Below are 21,604 nucleotides of genomic sequence, written 5' to 3' on the forward strand. Positions count from 1 at the left end.
CAATAAGTAGGAATATATAATCTTAGTTAATTTTATGTGGAGTGGAATGAAATTGCGTAATACTGTCATCTAGTAAAGGTTAAGAAACTGACATTTCCCCACAGTGGCTCACCATCTTACTACAGCCTGGGCTCAATGTGTCCTCATAGGAGCATCATTCCAACATCATCCACATTACAAGCTCACTGACCTGAATAGGGAGCACATGAATGTCAACCAATCAGCTGCAAGGGAAAACGCTTAACATGCATACCTTATTATCAGGAAAAGGGGTTTGGGAATGTGTGTCATTGCTATTCTTAGTGTGAAACGCACCAGATGCATCTGATGAATAATTCCCCTCAGACTGAGTGGATCGTTTGATGTGGACATTTAGTTTGTGTTCAGTTTGATATCACTGCAGAAAATCAGTGATAGTTATTTGAACAGAAAAGGCTTCAGTGAACTATAAAGGCTACAAAATGAAATGTAGCAAAAAAGGGTTCACACTGCTATACTGAAGAGCATCTCTAATAGCTAGTGGTTAAGGATAGGAAGCTGATCTGAGTCATGGGGTAGTGTTAAGGGAAGTCTGGTGTGAGGAATAAGGAGTAAAGGACAAAGGATGAATCTTTTACAAAAAAAAGCATTGTGGAGGTGACACAAAAAGACCTCTGTTTACTTTAGGAAGCCAGAGGCTGCAAGCTTAGAAGAGAGGACCATCATTTGCCTGAGAAAAACACGAGGATTTCACCACATCAGGTGCTGATACAGACAACAGAGGAGAAAACCATCTCCCTGAGAAAAGAACAGTATCCCCCTGAGGCTCAAACACACAACACAAGGTTATTTCTCATTACCACCTGGAATTTTGGATTAAGACACTTTTGGCTTAAACAGCATGTAGATTTATAATCAAGAGTTCAGGTTGGTTGTGAGGGCTCATATCATGTTAAATTACATTATGCTCTCTGTTACAGGAAACTGCTGGTATGTATATGACTTTATAGAGGAAACTGCAATAGGCGTATTCAGTGAATGCTGTCTTTTGTCAACATCCATTCACATGATTTACCAGTAACGTGGCTTTCATGCTTATATATGACACTGACAACAAGCCTTGAGTGAAGTACAACCATACAACATGTCGGAATAAACTTTCCAGCCACATTGCATAACCTGTATCAGCATATCTCTGTTTATAGGTTGTTTGTGTGTTTCCCTGCTAAAAGTACTGTGCTTAAGGCCAGCCCCTTGCCCCAAATATATTACACAAATTATAGCACCCATGATGCACTGAGGCCACCCGGGCTTTCTATGGTTTGAGAGAGTACGTGCGTGTGTCTGCTTCTGCCTCTGGAGAGACGATGTGCCTCTTTAGAACCTAATTTAGCATGCTTCATTCTGTGTTTCCATGCCAACCCTTCTAGGTCAGCCAATGAAAGGCTGCGAGTGTTGGGGGGGAGGAGTTTAAAAATATGAGTGCCTTAATGAGTACACTCACAGTAGACCTATACATGCTAATAAGACAGTCAGTTATTACTTCATACACATTTTAAAAGAAATTATTGAACTACAGCAATTTACTGTATCATAATAATGCTTCACTGTATTTTGAGACATATTTACATGTATTATTGATTTGTGTCCAAAGTCCTCCGCTGAACCAGTCAAGTAGAAAGCAAATTTCTGAAAAAAAATCTGTCTGTGGATACCTCACACCCCTATATTTATAATAGCTCATATTTAACGAATGTAATGTCCAAACGCTCTAAAATGTGAAAAAAGTTGAGTTTTTAGATATTTTTCAGATATACTAGGAACTGATGAATTAACACAAAATGCCAAAGTAATGCTGTTATTGGCACTATAATGACATAAATAAAAGTATCAATATCCATGGGAAAACACACCATCTTGCCATGTTGGGATTTGTAAAGCTTCCTTTTAGTCCTCCAACATTAAATAAAACCCCTCAGCAAAGCAACAGCCCACTCATCCCCCACTGTATAACACAATCAGGTTTTTACAGCCCATTAAATAAATGTTCATGTTCACCAGACAAGTAATCATAACATTTCACAAAAAATTTATGATTCATAATCAAAATTATTTATTATTATTCATGTTGAAACATGACACGTGTCAATTATAAAAACCTGTAGCATAGTGTCCACTAAAATGACCATTGTTCATACACAAAATATAGAATATTAGATGTATTAAAATATATATAAATGTGGTAATTTGTTTTGTTTCAAGGCTTGTGTCTCGTACAGTGGCTGACAGTTTGCGGATGAGATGTTACCCTGACAGATACCTGCGTTTACTGAGAACCATCCAGCAGAGGTAACAAGTCATCTGTAACACTGTCAGCTCAACACTGAACCAACACAAGACCAACAGCGAGCCCTGCAGTCTGTGAACCAACAGCTGGTCACTTGATGTTTCATCATCAAACACAGTCAGACTGTTATAAACTGGCAAAGAATATACAGATCAAATATATGGCTTCTTCTAACACATTTAAACCAAAATGATCAAATCATTTTGTGTGCAATGTCCTGAAACACAATTTGTTTTTCTTCCAATAGGCAAATTATATATTTGTGCTTATAAATGTACGTATTTGATGATAAGCATTACAAAACATGGATAATGGAGGCTCCATTCTGCTTATTTACTAAGTGAGTATGGATCAACCAGCCAGAGCATTACGTCATTTCAGTGCAATAACTCTTGCACTGAGGGCCTCTGCTGGTGAAAAACCAGAATGAAACGCTTTAGTGTGATGAACATGCAGGTGATGCAAGACATCCAGGATCCCTGCTGCACAACATGGCCTCATCATATAGTGCCTGCAGCCTCTACTATAGATACGGGTAGCTGCACAGTGGTTAGCATGAAACACAGTACCATTGTGATTTAGACAAATTTTCTACTTCGATTAGTAGAGTATTTTCAACCATTACTAAGAATTCATGATGATAAAATGTAAAAAGTGCCTATAATCATCTCTCCTTCCTGACAAATTGCATATTTTTAGAAAAGTCCAAATTAAGACTCACAACCTAGAATTGATGCAAAGGAATATAGATGGTGGACATTCAGCCTTGCTTTAAATAAGCAGACATGACCAGCTTATACTGGTAGTCTGACAGCAGCAATCAAAATGCTTGAATTTAAAACGTAAAATAATACTCACAATATTAGTGACAATATGGAAATGATAAAACTTAGTTAATATAAAAACGTACATTCTTGCAAACACAAATATGTGGGTAATCTTATCCGATCAGAGATCACCAGGACGCTGTGATCCACTAATACAACCTGACGTTTAAAAGGAAATAAACTCAGATAGAGACACTTTGAAAATGTGGAGTCCAACAGGAAGTAAAGAGGAGGGAAGAAGAAGGCAAAGAAAAAGATGGAGATAGAAATATAACTTCAACTTTGGTTTGAGCATGTGCAAGAAGCACATTACAGAAGGCTAATGTTTATACAAAGCTGTTAGACAGCTACAGTATGCATCTGTTATAGAGAAGCAGCATCAGTGTGTATCGCAGTTTAAAAGTGTAGCAGATGTTCAGTTGCTGAATGATCAAGAAGCTCTCCTGATCAAGCTTTGACTGAATAGAAGCCAAACATAACAGAAAAAGTATTAGACAATCTGGTGTGATGTAACAAGAATGAAAGTTGGAAAATTGAACAATTTAATTGTTGCTACGTAGATTTTGTGAAGTTTCAGCCACTCATGGTACATAAACAAATAAAACAATAACTAAATAGCTTAATTATGAAACTGATATATCAATTCTTTGGATCTTTTATACTTGATTACATTATAAAGTGTGCTTTTGAGTATCAGTTGTCCTTCTGGACTACATACATCATACTATAAGTGTAAACAGAGGTTAATTTCCTGTTGACCTGATGAATATCCGTCTCCGCTCTATGCAACACATGTTTGCCGTCACACTGGTACGAGCTGGGTGCTGTAAATCTTCTCGTGTGACACAAAAAACTATTTAGTGGCGTGAACCCCGATCTCTTGGGATCAGTTACACCATGAAATGCATGTGTCCCTCAGCGCCCGTAACAATAACATCCATCCAGATACGCATGGCCTCAGGCGTCGGAGCCACCATGTAGTACACCCGATCGTGGGTCTTCACACTGAAGGTCAGCGAAGGGTTGGGGCTCTTTGGTGTGGAAGTGAATGTATTTTTGAAATAATGGAGTATTTCAAAAATACATTAATGGAGTATAGAGGGGAGAGAGATGAGGTGGTGCATATGTGGGAGGGAGAAAGAAAAATGGAGGGAGAGAAACAGATGACAAACAGATGTCAACAATATAAAAAAAAAAAAATGTGTCAACATGCTTAAAATGAGAGACACGCCCACCTGCACATAAACCGACTTACTTTGTGTGCATTCTTTAAATGGTCATAGTACACCTCCTCTATGGCTTGGAAATAAATGACTCCTTTCATCTTGGTCTCATGTTTGTCTGCAGCGGAGAATATAAACACGACTGTTTATGCCAACATCCAGCGATCAAAGCTCGTTCCCAACCTCCAAAGTCTCCCGGCATAGTTTAAAAGTGACATCACTGTTACAGTAACATGATCTCATATTTTGAACATCTGGCTGAGAGGAAGAGTAACTAACCTGCGTAGTAGGTGAGTGTCCTGCGATTCTGGTCGAAGACAAACCAGCGTTTCTTCCATGTCTTGATCTTGCCGCCCATTTTGACCAGAAAGCCTCGACAGGTTTTATCAGTGATGGCCAGATGGAAGCAGGCATCTGGGTTGTGTCCTGCTGCCTCAATATGGCCATGAAGATCAAAATCGTCTTTCCTTACAGGGAGGTAGCGTGTCAACAGCCGGGACTATGGCAAAAAAATCATTAAAATAAGATTACAGATGTGTTCGCATGAAGCTAATGGTAACAAAACATAAGATTTCAACCTCTCTGCGTACCTGTGATCTTTGTTTCTCCCTGAGCTTCACCTCTCTCTCTACAAGTTTCTGTCTCCTGCTTGTCTCCTCCTGCAGTCGTTTCTCCAGCTCCTCCCTTCTTCTTCGCTCCTCCTCCAGAGCCTGCCTGCGCATCTCCATCTCACGCTCCTACACATGCCACAGACAGTCAATCAGATCCATCATCGCGCACACACATGTTCCATAAACAGTGCATTTTGGTTAGGTTTGGCACGTTACCCGATACTCGAGGAGTCTCTGCTTCTCAACCTGGGCCTCTCGGAGTAAACGCTCCATCTCCTCGAGCTTCGCCATATTGGACGTACTGGCACTGACGGAAAATGGAAAACCGAAGTAGTGAGATAAAAGACAGACACTCCTGTTTGTGGAGGATATATCATAAGCTAGATTTAAAACCAAAACTAGGTAAAAGATTGAAACAGATATAAAAAAGGTCATGAAAAATATGGGCTTATTTATATTTCAGGTGCAGAGGTGATTTTGTGATACTTTTGGTGAACATATATTATCCATTCAACTCAAACACAGGTTTCTCTGAGAGGTGCCAGCATTGCAAATCCCAGAGAATCTGCATAATGTGTACGTGGATACGCACATGTGGATATTCTTGTTTCTTGTCTGATGACATAAATTCAGAGCATCAGGCAATAACTTTTGATATATTCTGGTTGGCATCCTTTCTGAACATTGCTAACTCTACGCTGCAGCTGCTTCCCATAAATACATCTGTTCCTATTCTGACTAAAAATCCTAGTTCAATCCATCTCTGTCCGATCTCTTCAAAGTGACCTTTCATCTGTACATCATCGTGGTTTCTAACCTGGAAATGTTGTCTGGGGAGCAGGCGGAGAAGCTGGTCTCCAGGCTGTCAGAGCTGTCCACACTGACGGTGTCTGAAGCCTGGCTGTTGTCCGGATAAGTGAAAGAGTCCAGGAACACGTTGGGCTCAGAGACCATCCTGCTGCAAAAGTCGCTTCTTCTCTGTCTCTCTTCGTTCATGTGTGCGTGGCTGTTGCCTGCTGACGGGAGAGAATCTTACAGAAACAGACTGGAAATACCCTTAGCATGCATGATGTAATGTTACAGTGCCAAATCACAACAGCAGAGCGGCAATCCACTAACTACAGCTGGCCAAGTGGGATAGCATCTTGTGATCATAATTTCATAAAATATGTCTGCAGCAACCGGGTCATGTAACACTGATTAAACTGTGATCCATCAAGCTAGAGAAAGATAACAGCAGTTAATTGAGTCAACATGATATATAAAGCTGCACAGCTAAAACTCTGAAAGCACACATTCAACATCTCAAGAAAAATTGTATGAGTACATCCAAAAAAAATATATGTGAGGCTACTATTCAAACAAATACCACAGTATTTAACACCATTCTTTTTCTGAGTGATAAATTCTTATAAGTTTTAAGCTTTCGACAAATTTCTCTAAAAAAAATACACCACATATCATATACATAGATCATACAGTAAGTACTGACATTAACAATGAAGAAGTTTTGCATGGGTTACTTGTTTGGAGGAAGCTGTGCAAACAAGTAATTTGTCTCAAAATCACAAATTCCTATCTATTACACACTCTGATAGCAGACTCACACTGAATGAGGCTCTACTTGTAAACTGCCACAGATTATTGGGTCACTACAACATTTTCTGTGCTGGTCCATGCATATAGCCCCGGGTACAGAGCTGGCCGCACTACTATATAGATTTGATGCAGATAAGATGCAACAGTGTGGTCCTCTGACTCACTCTTGGGCAGGCGGCGAGTGTTCAGGTCTCGGGGGGAGAAGCTGAAGCCTTGTGGGATGACGCTGCCACAGCTGGAGCTTTGGGACAGAGGCAAATGGGACTGAGGAGGAAACAGCAACACATATGCTGTTTAGGATCAGGCTGTACAGCACTTACACAACTGTAAACTACATTCATTTCACAAAAAAAACCTACATGAGCTAGATGGGTGTTGCAAGCCAGGCTGAAACTGAGAATTCCTGTTTGGGTGGATCATTCTCTGAGGACATTCAGATCTTTCTGGATAAAAGTAATGAGGGCAATGAAATCCCCTCTACTGCAGCCCAGAACTAGCATCATTATCATGAAACTGTCAAAACTAAAACAAAATTTGGACTAATTTTATGTAAATATACCAAAATCCAGATTTCACAATCCAGGTTATAATTTCTGTAAGGCCTCTTCCATGCCAGATGTTGGTCAAATAATTTCACAACATGCTTTAAATCACATTTGAAACACCCAGGTTGATCCTACTACATCTGTCCCTTACTGTGTGTGCTAAAAATTACATTTCAAGACATCAGTAATGACCTTGGGTGGAAGAGTGCGTCCCAGGGATCTGCCATAGGAAGTGAGGAGCTGCTGGCTCCTCTTTTGAGGTAGGCTGTCACTTAGGGGGGAGTTTTCTTTGCTGCTTCTTCTCCTTTCCTTCAGAGCGTGCAAGTGCTGTGATCGCAGAAATCAGAGGAATTACAAAGTGGAATAAAATAACAGGATTTCTCATCAGCGTCACTGAGACTCTGGTATCTCTGTGTACTTTGTTTAAAGACACAGGGAACACTCTGTGGGTGGAAATATAAAGTATTACTGCAACTGTAACTGACTCCTACCTCTTTGATGGCTGCAGGGTTGTTAGTGAAGGTTTGCCCCTCAGACAATTCTGCATACTTTCCTTCCAAAGACGCCAGTTTCTCTCTCTCCTGCAGACATCAGGATGAGATTCTCCAGTAAATAAAATGAAATATTTTACAATATCAGCCTACAAAGAATTTTCTTACCTTCTGAAGCATTACAAGCAAATTGTTTTTCTCTCTCTGGAAATTCTCTCTTTCTTGCTGAGACTGTAAGGTAATCTGTGAGGACTGTTTCTTCAGCGTCATCAGTCTTTCCTATGAGAGAGAGAACAGCACAGTATCACCACTACACAATGTTTGACTTTCACAGAATATGCTCATATAGCAAAATATTGCTGTCACATTAGCAGATACCGAAGAGGTGTTTTATGTTGAAGCAGCAGCAGAATGAACAAGAGCAAATTCACATTTTAGGATGAGAAAATTCCATTTTTGTGAGATTTTTGGATTTGCTACACAATCTAATTTACAATTGTATCTGTGGGAAATGATTTCAAAGAGTTTGATTTCAGATACAATTGTCCTCCTTTAGGTCTTCATTACTATATAAACAGTATTTCATGCTTACCATTGATGGTATTGTTGTTTCTTGTAATTAGTTCATGCTTTGTGCTGCAAATCTCACAATTTTGCAGCTTTATTTTCATGCACAACCTGTAGTAAGATTAATGACAACAAACCACAATGTAGTAACTGAAAAATGCCAGAAAAAATAAAGACAGTTTAATAATATAATGATAATGGTCACCACAAAAACTTCTGCTGCGTTTCTGTTTTATTTCATACGACTGGGCAAATTAAAGTCAGATTAAATCCTGAATAAATGCACTTTAGCTGATAATATTAGACATTTACAGTTGGCTCCAACTCTGTACTTCAGTTTTTCAAAGTCCACTGACAAGCCAATATAATTTTTATTGTTTTGTCTTGAGACACCCTAGTGTGATTATGTACTAGATCATATGTATTACATCAAATCTGACTTTTCCTGCAGAATCCTTTTCATATTAAAAGTTTGATATTAAAAACTTATTATCATAAACTTATTAAATCATATAACTTGTAACAAACCTTTTTATAGCAATGAAATTCTGTTGTGAATAAGTATGCTATGCTTTTTTTGCCTGTCACTGAATATTGACTGAAAACTCCACAGTAATGCTAAAGATTTACTCTAACTAAACTATGCAACTGCACAAATCTCAGATCTTTGAGTCTATTTACTTTATCGACACTGTTATGGTGCATTTTGTTATAATGTTCTCAACACATTCACTGCACTATTCATACTGTAGATAATTCTGGCTGAAAACGAGACATTTCAGAGTGAAGCGGCGTCAGCACTAACTGCGGTGTTGCACATGCACTACGTGCTACATGCACACTCACAAATCCTCACAGGCTGTACCTTGTGTGTGACAGTAAGACGCTGACACTCAGCGATCTCTCGCAGCAGTTCTTGGCTCTGATTTTCTTTTTCCTCGTCCTGATGAATCTCTCTCTCCAGCTTCTGAAACTCCAGATCCTCCAAACTTTTTGTCTGCTGCTCACCTTCCTAAGAAACAGCACAGACACACACACAAAATACCCCAATTATAAAGTAAAAGTACATAAGTAAATAAGAATACAGTGTTTTAGAATTACATATATTTCAGACACAGGAAATGATCTATAACTACAGATATCCTGAGCAAGTTTTAGGCATTTAACTGACCAATCTGCTTCAGGGAAATATCATATAATCTCTATTTTAAATCATGTAATACCCATTTCAAGCTTTAGCTCATTTGCTGAAAAAATAATTTCATGTTCATCCAAACGATGCAAGGTTTCAGGTGATTTTAGTGTTCCTCAGAAGTCAGATGTGCTAACAATTTTTTACACAAAACATACAGATGGTAACTATTTGGGCCCCTCCTAAATGTGGGTCTAAAGCATACCAGGGTTGAGACATTAGTTGTTAATGTGAGACAGGAAGCAAAGGAATGGATCCTGGTTTGCAAAGAACAAGGTCAAGAAGGATAATAGACGCATGAAGAGAAAATTCTGAAGAAATGGAAAAAAAAAAAAAAAAAAAACAGCCAGTGCAGTTGAAAAAATGTGAACAGAAGTGTTTGGTTTTTCTGTGCTCACTGCCAACATGAGCTAATTCTGGAGAATACAGAATAAAGTGCTCTGTATTGTCAAGGAGGAGGAAGAGGAGGAGGAGGAGGTCAGTTCGCAGATGTAAATGCACATTCCTCACAGACACACATTACTTTGGTTAGTAGTTCTTTTATATTTTGAATTCCATTGCACATTTGGAGAGATTTAGGTCTAGAAGGCGTTTCAAGCCGATGCAGGTCCGACTTGTGATGATCTCTCTCCGTCTGCTGTGCGTTTCCTCTTGGAAACATAATTTGTTTGTTTGGTTTTAAAGGAAATGTAACTGAACCCATTTTAGAGGAAGCTGCGGTGAAGCTCAACTGATCTCTGTGTTTTTCAGCTGGAGCTGTGGCTTTAGTGTTTCAGGGCTCTGGTCCATACTGTAGATCTTGACAATGTATTACCTTCACTCACATTTGATCATTGTTTGCTGAATTCATAATGACAGACAAACTAGTAAAGGTGTTAAGTCATCTAAGACTGTTGGCTATGTTTGCCAAAAACCTATGCATAGAAACATTTTATATATTTTTACCTGCGACTTCTCAGTGTTGCTCGTCTTCTCAATACCACGTAGCTTTTCCTTTAGTTGGTCCAGAAGCTCCTTTTCCCTTTGCAGCTGGGTCATCTCTGACTCCTGTTCCCCTTCCAGCAGAGCACACTCCACCTCCATCTGCAGAAAACATCAACACACAGTAAGAAACTACCTTTACAATTTGATGTCTTTAAATTAATTGATAAAGAGGTAACCAGGCAGAATAACACAAACTAAAAAGCACAGTAGTGCTATAGCAGAAACATAAAAAAAAAACATACGCACACCTCACAAGTAGCTGTAGTGATAATTTTTCTACTTCTGCTCACTTCATCATCTTTACTGTAATGAGCTTGAGTGATAAACTCATACGCACAATGCTCTTATCAAAAAATCATCCATTTATCTGACACTGGATAAGAACAAACATTATTAAGCTGTTCAGGTGTCAGTTATGTGCTGTCTACCTCTCGGACAGACTCCTCCATCTGGTTGTCCAGGTCCTTGATCTTCTGCTCCAGTTCCTCAATGTTGTTCAGAACTTGAATCCTCTCCTCCTCTATATGTGATACTTCCTGCTTCAACTGCACACTCTCCAAAGCCTGTAGTGACATCAGGAATGCATATCAATGCTTGGCTCTACAGGAGAACAACAACTTAATACTTATACATACATTTATGAAATACACAGACATGCTGCACATAAGAAAAAACAAAACATAATCATAAGGTTTAATGGCAAGAGCATCTTTGGTGATTGCATGTTAAAAGTTAAAGCAAGTTTTTATAATAGGGAAACTACTGTTTTCCTGTGTAAACCATGTTGTTAAATAAATTTGCCAGCCAGTAGAATCACTTTTCTGAATAAGTCAACTGCAGCTGCTGTTTTAACTCCTCCAAAGCTGGATCGCTGACAACAGGGACGGGATTCTTTTCTACTTGGTGTAATGGAAATCTCTATCAGTGCACTCCACTGCCAGTCATGCTAAAGTACTCCCACATATTTCATTGTCTACCAACATCCAACAAACACTGATTCAGACTCGTACTTGGGTGTATTTAATAGATCTTGTATCATCAGGTATTCTTCCTTAAGGGACCATGAGGTATTATTTTTTGTGGTCAAAGCCTCATGTGGCCAGCAGCTCTAGGATTTATAGTTTCCCAGGCGGGCTGTGAACGCTCTTTCTTCCTGCACACACTGCTCTGAGGAATGTAAGAGATGGAAGAGGGGGCATTTGGAGTCTGTAAACTTCTGCCATAACTGACACAGTGCAGAAATAATGATCTCAACTTGGAAATTACATTTTTAGAAACTTTAGGTGTGCATTAAAGTTTTATTTTCCACAGGTCGATTGCCTGTGCTGATGTGTAAACTACAGTTTCATTTTCACAAGATCTCCCATCAATTTAGCCTCAGTATAGAGTTCAAAACATCTGGAAAAACGCAAGTCCTTGCCATGCATATACACTAGCATTCTTCCGCTCACACACACCCGAACGCAGTTGTGCATGCACGCACACACACATGAGCACACTAATTCTCCGTGGGATAGTCATTTCCTGCCCCCTCCCTCCTTGAAGAGTTTGAATGGCTGAGTGCTGGAGCAAAACTAGGTCTTCTTCATTAAAACCAGACACACCATTAGGTTGTTGGAGTGGAAAAAATCTTCATTTTATAGAGACAGTAACTCGCCGACACAAGGACAGAGACAGTAGAGGAGTGGCCCGGCTTTGAGCTGAAATCACAGTATTTGATATATTTACATTTGTAAGCTGTTAAATTATTTCTCAGTGAGGTTTCCCACTGAAACATATTCAACACTATGAAATATTTTACTGAGGAGAAATTGTAGTAAAATCACAGTTGTGGGGGAGCCGTGTTCAACTTCGATTTCCTTGTTTATGCATCTGAGCCACCCACATAAACAGGACATGTACGCGGCGCCTCTGACAAAAAGCCAGATGATTTTTGAGAGCGTACCTCAACTCTTAAAGATGTTTATGTGTTGAGTAAAACTGTGGAAGCCACACACTAAATACAACGACCAAGCCATGGATGTGTTGTCAGCATATGACTCACAGTCTACGCAAGAGCTTCATGCTACACATGTTTTCACTTCAAAATCCAGTTTGAACCAAATAAATATATGATTTTAACCCCTTCAACCCTGCTGGTTTCCCCCTTTTATACACATTTGGTATCTTGGGAAATGTTGTAATCTATACATGATTTTAAATTGAAGTTCTGTGGAAATGTGGAAAATCCAAAGTAACGTGGAAATAGGAAGCATTTAAGATGACAAATAAACACAGATAAACAAGCTATCAACAGTCTGATAAACTGCATTCCACATGAGGGGTGTGTCCCATTAGCCTTCACTAAAGTTTGGTCCTCTCTTCGCACACTTCAACACTCATTCTGTAGCAGCAAATAAAGGACAGGTCAGAAGAGAAAGGCAGAAATCAAACAAGAGAAGGACAAGATGTAGATAGAACTGATGCAGAGGTTTCATTTAAAAAAAAAAATCAGGCCAGATCATGAAGTCTAATCAGAAACTTTTCTACAGGCAGGCACAGGGGGCATGCCACAGATTTTACACATGAAGTTCAGTTTATCCGTCACAAGAAGCATAACGCAGCCTGTGAAGACAGTTGTATGATGTTTACTGTGGTTCTGGAAGCTTTCCGAAGTAAAAAAATAACACTTACAATGTCTTCAGGGTTATCTTGGATTAGGTTTGAGACTTTGCACGGAAAGCTTGTGTTGTCCAATAGAAGTGTATGTTTTGAAAGAAGTGGGCATTTTGGAGGCAAGGGGTCTAATGAAAGCCACTTTTCAATTGTATTGTGGGAATTGCAGGATCCAGTTTGTTTTGGAGTTGAGCCATAGCGACTAAAAGTCAGGATATCTCAGCCTTTGCAGCTTTGAGTTTTTTGACCACTCTTAAATCTGTCTCTTGTGAGTCCCCCAACTTTACTGAAGGGACCAAACTGCAGAGGTACAGGCCTTAATTCACAGAGGAAATTTTGACTCAAAGTCAAAGTATGAAAAGCTAAGGTGTAACTAATAACATTAACAACGCTTTAGTTTTATTCAAGTGTGACATTGAGCCAGCACGCACAATACCAGGACCCTGAAACAGCTAAATGGAATACAGCCATTATTCATTTCACTAACACCTGTGTTTTTCTTACTGTGTCGAAAACACAATACCCTGCTGTTACAGAGAAAAACTGAAAGTCGACTTATCAATATTTTTACGTTAAAAATTACTCATATCATTACCAGTAATGCAAAGGATAAAGATAAAAAAAAGACTAAAAAGGGAGTGAATATTCAACTTACATCAGTCAAGTGGTCAGAGAAAAGACTCCAAATGAAAGCTAATGAATAATGTTGCTCTATCTGCTGGTCAGGGCTGTAGTTAGCTTGTCATGAAGTGCATCTGATCCCAAGTGTCCAAAAAAAATCTATAGGCAGTGGTATACAATACTAGACATTTTTTTCAAGTAATGATACATCCCAGAAATTCAAACCACACCGGATGGTGGGCAAATTACAAAATGAAACAAGAGAAATGCTGAAGTAAAGTGTTTTTTGTGTGGAAGGACAGCTGAGTCTGCAGGTCAGATTAGTTGACATTAAAAATGCTCAGTGAGTTGTAGGTTTTTTCTTTCTGGTTCTTTGTTCTGTTCTTTAACTGATATTTTTGTAGCAAAAATCCTTCTAGTGACTGAATTTTGAACATTTCTTAGTTGAGGTGACTGTCTTGGATTTTATTTAATTCCCTTATTTGATTTTTACCCTCCTAACCTGTTTTTTGTGAGGATCTGTCAATGAGCATGAGCTTGTTGGAACTTACTTTAGCTCTGTGGTGGGTAGAGGGTGAGGGGGCACTGCTGTTCAGGCTGATAACAGGTGAGTGGGACCTGGCCTCTCTGTAGTTGCTCTGCTGACGTTGGCTGACCTGCTGCTCCTCCACGAGCTGCAAATCTCTGGCTTTGGCCCCAAAGCTACTCTCTGGAGCGTTGCTGTTGGGAGAGTCAGAGAACACTGACTCATCATCTGACACCTGCAGCTTCTCCAACTCCTTATTGATCTTCTGCAGGTCAGAAACAGCTGAGCCTGCTGGTTCTCTCTCCACCTGGCCCAGCTCAGTGCACAGGTTCAAGATGGTCTCTAGACGCTGGCACTCCTGCGGAGAGAGGATCCACACTTCACTATTTTACAATGTTTTTTATGATCTTACTGTTTACTTTCATGTTTTCTTCATCAAACAAGGTGCGAAGAAGTTGTGAAAGTGGTATTTATTTTTCATAAATGTGCACAAATCCAGCTCAAAAAGTAACTCACCAATCTCTGCACTTTCTGCTCCCTGAGTCTCTCGTCTCTCTGGTGCAGGTGGTAGTCTCTCAGCTCCTCTTTGCCATTCAAAGAGGTGATGCTGCCCACCCTCTGTCCTGGGCTCAGCCCGCCCTTCCCAAAAGACAACCTCCTCTCTCCGAAGCCCAGATCTAAGCCTGTCCCGTCCATGTCTAAACCCAGAGAGCTCAGAGAAGCCAGGCTGGCCCTCCTGGGAGTGCTGGGCATGCTGGCTGGAACTGTCACATCTGGTGGCTGCTCGAGGGAGGAGAGACTGCGCCGCTGCCCTGTTGAGCCCACCCCTCTGTGGTGACCAACAGAGTGGCATGACGGTAGCGATAGAGCGGGGGGATCTGCTGCATTGTGAAGCCGTGGCAGAGAACGGCTGTGCATGCCCAGGCTGGTGAGGGAACCAGTGGAGTATTTCCTCTGTCTGGAGTCACCTCCTGCTTTGCCCTGAGAGTAGAGTCTACGGCCCATGCGAGGGCTGGAGGGCACACTGGCTGCTCCGCTTTTCACCCTGGGAGAACGAGGTAGAGGCTCCCCATACGAGGAGAGCAGAGAGCTTCCGTCTGCTGCGCTAGAGAGGAGCAGGCTGTCTTGTGACTGGTGGCGAGAGTGGGAATGACGGAGCAAGCCATTAGTGCTCAGCTGGCGTTCGCCCTGGCGAGGAGATGGAGGCACGCTGCTGCTGCTCATGTAAGAAAAGTTTCTCGAAGCAGATGGAGGGCGTTCTGTATTGCTGAGGATTGACAGTGGCCTGGTGGACTGGGGTCCAACAGGTGAAGGCACGCTTAGATATTTGCGGCTGCACTCAGCTGCCCTAAGACTGGCCTCCAGAGCACTCTTCCTGCGCTGCAGCGTCTCCATCAGCTCCTGTAGCTCTGCCTTAGAGCGGGAGCCCCGGAGCAATGTCCCACCCACTGAGCCGCTGCTGCTGTGCTCAATCTTGACACAGTCTGTAAAAAAAGCAAGTTGACAGAGCATGTAATCCTGTCTTTTTTTGGATTGTGTCATGGAGTCAAGTTTAATGTAACTCCTTTAAAGGACCAGTGTGTAAGATTTAGGGGGATCCACTGGCAGAAGCATTGGCTGAAATAGAATATAATATTCAGTATGTTTTAATTAGTGTATAATCACCTGTAAATAAGAATCATTGTGTTTTCATTTCCTTAGAATGAGCCCTTTATATCTACACGGAGGCCGCCATGTTGCACCGCCATGTTTCTACAGTAGCCCAGAATGGACAAACCAAATGCTGGCTATTGAGAGAGTCTCTTGTGTTTTTTGCAAGTTTTGTGGCCACCATAGTTTCTCCTACATGCTTGGAAGGGGAGGGAGAGGGGAGGGGTATTCAGATGGTTGCAATCTGCAACCTCACCGTTAGATGCCACTTAATCCTACACACTGGTCCTTTAATAAGCACCAGCTCAGCTATGGGAAGAGCAATCATTATATCATGTGCTGAGTAAGAGGGGGAAAACCAGTGAAGAATGTACGCTCATACAGTTCTGAGCCCAACACAAACATTGGCTCAATCAGTGGTTCAGCTTCTTCTAAAAATGGAAGAATGCTGGTGGACCAAGACAGGCCAGAATGCATCATAGTCTCGACTGCAAGAAAAACCCTGAGGGCACCCTCTACCACAGGGCAAATAGCTTAGCAAGGAGCACTGTCAGGACATTGCCCTGAGTCACTTTGTCATAGAAACTCATTCACAAATATGGGTTTCATACATTTATTCTGGGCCCCTAAAAACTCAAACTGCAACTTGGATTATTAATATACAAATAGTTCTAGCATGACTGTGCTCTTCAGTTTGAACTAAAATTTTCAGTGTTTTGTTGTTTGTCTGTTGATCATTATTGAAAATAAAGGCCCGAGGAACGTTTACTGAGTTATCTGGATAACTTCCAGGTTAAGGAAGGTTATCCAGATATTGTAACTCAGTAAACCTGCTTCATAGAGCAATCCAGACTTAGATAGTGTACTGATAACCAGCTAAAATGATCTTGTTAGTTGTCAGCTGACTCTGTTCTTTGAACACAGGTGGAGGATTGATTAGATGTGATTTTTTCAATCCTGTAAACTGAAGGCCCTGATTAAAGTGATAAGTATATCGTCTAAATATCATATGAAAACAAGTAATTGTCTTGACTGTTGTCTTACCTGAGCCATAGCCCAGCGTGGCAACAGCACTTCTTTGGGGAAGCATGCTGTTCATCAGTCCGACCTCTGTTCTCTGATTCAGTCTGCAGATGCGGGATTCAGCTGGGCCCTACGTGCTTTGTTGCCTGGGAAGAAAAGATAATTCATTTAATCCTAAGTAAACATACACTATGTGTAACTTGCAATCAGAGCAGAACTGTTGTGAGAAGCTTTGTTGTTGAATGTCACCACTGTGAATGTTTTATCAGATATTGAGAGCTGTTTCTTCTAGTCTTCCCTGTACTAGTATTCCTGCATACATACCAACATCACAGATTCTTTCAATCTTGAAACAAAAGAAACATCACAGGAAGTTGAAGACATGCCTTGCGGTCCCTCAACTTAATGTGCAACAATACCCCAATTCAAGCAGATCTACAGATCATCTACATACTTACACGGAAAAGAAAAAAAACTTTCCGAAAAACTAAGTAGGAAAACAGATCCAGAGGAAAGATTTTATTTCTGGCTCAGTGTCCCCAATAAAAACCAAGTCTGAAAAGCAGCAATGTGTGCTTTAATCGATCTTTTAGCTCCAGACTCATGACCAGTCCTCAAAAGTATTCCCTCAGGGACCCAGAGTCAGTGAGGCAGCACCCAAAGTTAGAGGTTCAGGCTGGGTAAACTGGACTGGACTGGGACTGCTGGGACTAAGGGGCACATGCTGAATTAATTAATCCACTGACAGAAGATCTTTGCTTCCTTTTCACTGTTTCATATCATTATGAATTAAATACCCGGGGCTGTTGGCTATTTGTTGATTATGTAAGCAATTCTAATACATCATCTGGTGCTCTGGTAACTTTAGATTTTTGATTGATTAATCAACTCATTAAAAAGATAACTAATAAAATGACTGATTATGAAAATGGTGTTAACATGGCCTCCCTAGTTTTCCCAAAAAGCAGAAAAGAAACTCTTACCTTCTCTAGAGAGAAAGAAAAGAAAGCTAAAAGAAAAGAAAGCTAAAAGAGAAAGAAAAGAAAGCTAAAATAAATAAAACAGAGAAATATGATGTAAGATCACAGTACTCGATGCCATGACTCAGAAAAATCTGATTCAGTGAGGATATATTGGTTCCAGTGATACAAATGAGGTATTTCAAAAGTCAAACGTTAGTGTTTCCTGAATCCACAGGCACAGACAGCACACACACACACACACACTGCAGAGAAAGAGAGAGAGGTGGCTGATCCAAAATTTTCTGGTCCCGCTGTCTGGTAAGAGGGCCTACAGGAAGTAGGGTATCCTTTTACACAGTCACACAATCAATCAGCATGAGTTCATTCTCCAGACCTCCTGAAAAAAGGGGTGAGACAACCCAGCCCCATGTCAGGAGTGAGAGATTTTACTGCATCACCCAGACTACAGGCCAGCAAGACAGAGCAGATAATAAACACACGGGGTGATGTAAACTGTTGGAATGAGCACTGATAAGATGGCTGTCATTGAAGGTGTGGTAACACTGTGGAGATAAATATTTTCACATTGCATGAGGCTCAAACTGTTGTTGTCTTAGAAGATTCACTAACTGTCCAGACAGACACCATACTTATTTCTTTGACAAGAAAAAAATGAAGGGCTGCAACTAATGATTATTTTAATTTTCTATTAATGTGCCAATTATTTGGTCTATAAAACTAAAATGGTGAAAGATGCTGGTCCCAGTTTCCCAGAGCCCAAAGTGACGTCTTTAAATGTTGTCTTGCCAGACCAACAGTCTATAACCCAACATTATACTCATATAAGCTATTATATATTTTCATTATTGATTAATCTGTTGATTATTTTTTGATTAATCAATTAGTTGTTTGGTTTCTAAAAAGTCAGAAAGTTGGGAAAAATGTCAACCACTGTTTCCCACAGCCTGAGATGACATCCTCAAATGTCTAATTTTGTCCCAACAGTCATCAACCCAAAACTGTTCAGTTCATTATCACAGAAACCAGAAAATATTCACATTTGAGAAGCTGGAACCAAAGAATTTGGACATTTATTTAAGAAATGACTCCAAATGATTAATCGGTGATTTATTTAATAATTGGCAACTAATCAATTAATCAACTAATCGTTGCATCTCTAAGATCAATGTAATGCTTTTGCAATATTCAGATTCACCATAACAGCTCATATGCACACACACACACACACACACACACACACACACACACACACACACACACACTGCACACAGACATACACACAGGGATGCAGTCAATAGTATGAACGCCTACTGATAACCACTGTTTGCTGTCATCCACTTTTTAAAAAAAAAAAGTTGTGTCATTTCCCAGCAACGTTAAGTCAATGGAGATAAACAGCATGTGTGAAAATCACCACCTTTTAGCCTCAAAACAAAGTAGGTTAATCAATTGACTTTTTGCTCATTTTTGGTTCAACAGTTTGCCAAAATTTACATCTGCCCGAGTTACAAAAAAAAACAACAACATTCAAATCCATCACAAATTAGTTTTCCTTATATTCCAGTATTTTAATGTATATGTTCATTCCCGCTCTACACTTGGCAACATCTGTGCATTAATTCCAGTAAACAAAATAAATGATCAGCCCGCAGCATCACAGTATCAACCGGTTAAAACTAAAACACTCACTGGATCGACTCGAAGAAAAAGTGCGACTAATGCCATAACTTACACTAACCTTCGTTTTCTGTCTCATTCACATAGTTGAGCCTTGAGTCTGTCGGCGTGTGCCTGTAGTTGTTGAAGCTGAAGTCCTCCGTCTGTCTGCGTCTCTCTGTATGAAACAGCAGAGTAAACCCAAAGTCAAAGGATCAGTCAGGAGACCCTTCCTACCTCAGTTCTGCTCAGACTCTCCTCCTCCTCCCCGGGAGAGAGGAGGGGAGAGAGGAGGGGAGAGAGGAGGGGAGAGTGTTTACTTTTCAGCTGTAGGCGCTGCTGCTGCCCCTCCTGGTTTGATCGAGAATTGTTCTGATAGAGAGAAGGAGGAAGGGATGAAGAAAGTAAAGGAAGGAAGGAAGGAAGGAAGGATGCATCATCAGCTTTTATTATGGGTGTCTTAAAAGGAATCAGTATGTTTAATTTCTCCTAGCTCCAGATACTTCTTCTTTCTGCTGCTAATTCTGACCTTTGACCTTAAAGCAATGATCAATAAGCTATGATATCATATTATCACTAGGCTACGTCATATTCCAGCATGGAGGCACTGGGTTTGAGTGAGTTACTGCAAAAGCTATCGAACTCCATCTTTAACGCTTCATTGACTCTACTAATTGCATTCCACATTTTATTTACAATGGCGACACTTTTCTGGCTGTCTGGCCAATTTGTTCACAAACCAACTAAACACCTCCCAGTTTTCTCACAAGTCTTCACACAATGTCTGTTTTCCATAGTAAGAAAAAGCCAGAGTATGCATTAGTGCTCAGTTGTAAAAAAAAAAAAAAAAAAAGAAAGTTGACTCTTAGATTGTTGTTTCAGCAGTATGTGGAGGCGGGAGGAGGCCCCATCGCTGTGTTTGAAACAGAGCCAACTTCACTCCCCCCTAAAATCAGAGGCCATACCCATGGAGCAAATCTAATACTCTGATTATTCTTTGATCTAACAGATTGCTTATAAAAAAAAAACCCTGATCATACCAAATAGAGCGAGGGTGTATAACAAGTAGATAAAATAAAAACAGAAGTGGCAAGTGTAGAGAATGAAAATGAAAATGAAAAGTTTCTTTGGAAAAATCCCCTGAATCCCACTAAAAAACCTGAACCATCGTGCAAAAAACTCCAATTACATCATAGGGAGGGGGCTGCGGAGTGCAGCCTGGACGAGATGATTACTTCCAGACACAGTGCTGGGGTCTTTGTCATAAAAACACACACACAAGTCTGTCTGCCTCTTTCTTTCGTTCTTTTACAATTTGAGGAAAATAAAATGACACTTATAAATCTCAAGAGGCTCTCATTTGAAAAGTGGGACACTTGAAAATGTATTACCAAAACAAAGAGAACATTGGAATGTTCCACTTCCGGTCCAGAGAATGAAAGAAAAACGTTTTAAGTACCCACACCGACAAAGTGGTGAGTGTGTATGCATTAATATCAGTCTAAAACTATAGACTGAAACTATGTGTGCAGTGGCTCAGATTCTGGTAGAAGCTTGTGGAGAAGTGGGTGAAGAGAGAAAGGAAAAAGATTGGAAGAAAAGCTGGTGTCAGATTGTGGGAATGGGTGTATGATCAACTCTGGTAATCATCGGGAGGTCTGAGTCACAGCGTGAAAAAGTCTGAAGGCAGCGGATGTCTCACCCAATCAGAAGAGGCCCCAGTCAGTAGGCAGGTTTTGGTGCTGGATGTGGATCAATTCTGTTTGTTTTCTTTCAAATTGGACTTCAGCCTTCTCAACATGTAATACTTAGTTCTCCCTCATCGAAACAGCTTTGTGAATTTCTCACCATGTTACTGTCTGATGTTTCTCACCTGCCCCCGCACTTAGATATCCATCTTGCAGCAGCAGCAGCTCCAATGACCACTAATGACAAAATGAGCCAGTCTCAAAGACAATATGAATAGTATCCCTGCATTTAAGAAAACTTTGTTTGCAGGATGTAGATCTAATATAACCCACATCACAGCTGGTTGCAGAGTTTATCTAGTTGTGCAAATTCAGTTTAATTTGAAAATTGGCTTAAGCTCCACTTGAAACCACAAAACAAGATGTTTGTGTCTTTG

The 21,604-nt window shown here is 40.4% G+C and overlaps 1 protein-coding gene across 2 annotated transcripts; it reads right to left on the minus strand.

Annotated features, from left to right (window-relative positions):
• Positions 1-2,068: 2,068 nt before the first annotated feature.
• Positions 2,069-19,770, minus strand: phldb2a (pleckstrin homology-like domain, family B, member 2a). Of its 2 annotated transcripts, none has more exons than XM_044371343.1 (17): positions 19,562-19,770; positions 16,862-16,986; positions 14,684-15,651; positions 14,193-14,525; positions 10,794-10,928; positions 10,327-10,464; positions 9,055-9,201; positions 7,791-7,901; positions 7,623-7,712; positions 7,324-7,458; positions 6,751-6,850; positions 5,805-6,000; positions 5,204-5,294; positions 4,967-5,113; positions 4,656-4,875; positions 4,409-4,494; positions 2,069-4,184 (listed from the first exon to the last, which is right to left on the minus strand). In XM_044371343.1, the coding sequence occupies exons 2-17, from the start codon at positions 16,914-16,916 to the stop codon at positions 4,044-4,046; spliced, it is 3,093 nt and encodes a 1,030-aa protein (XP_044227278.1). In that variant the 5' UTR covers positions 16,917-16,986; positions 19,562-19,770; the 3' UTR covers positions 2,069-4,043. The 2 variants fall into 2 exon arrangements, with proteins under 2 accessions (XP_044227278.1, XP_044227277.1); XM_044371342.1 differs by having other exon boundaries at positions 5,805-6,003.
• Positions 19,771-21,604: the final 1,834 nt, after the last annotated feature.

This window comes from Thunnus albacares, chromosome 13 (assembly GCF_914725855.1).
Source record: "Thunnus albacares chromosome 13, fThuAlb1.1, whole genome shotgun sequence".
NCBI classification, from domain to species: domain Eukaryota; kingdom Metazoa; phylum Chordata; class Actinopteri; order Scombriformes; family Scombridae; genus Thunnus; species Thunnus albacares.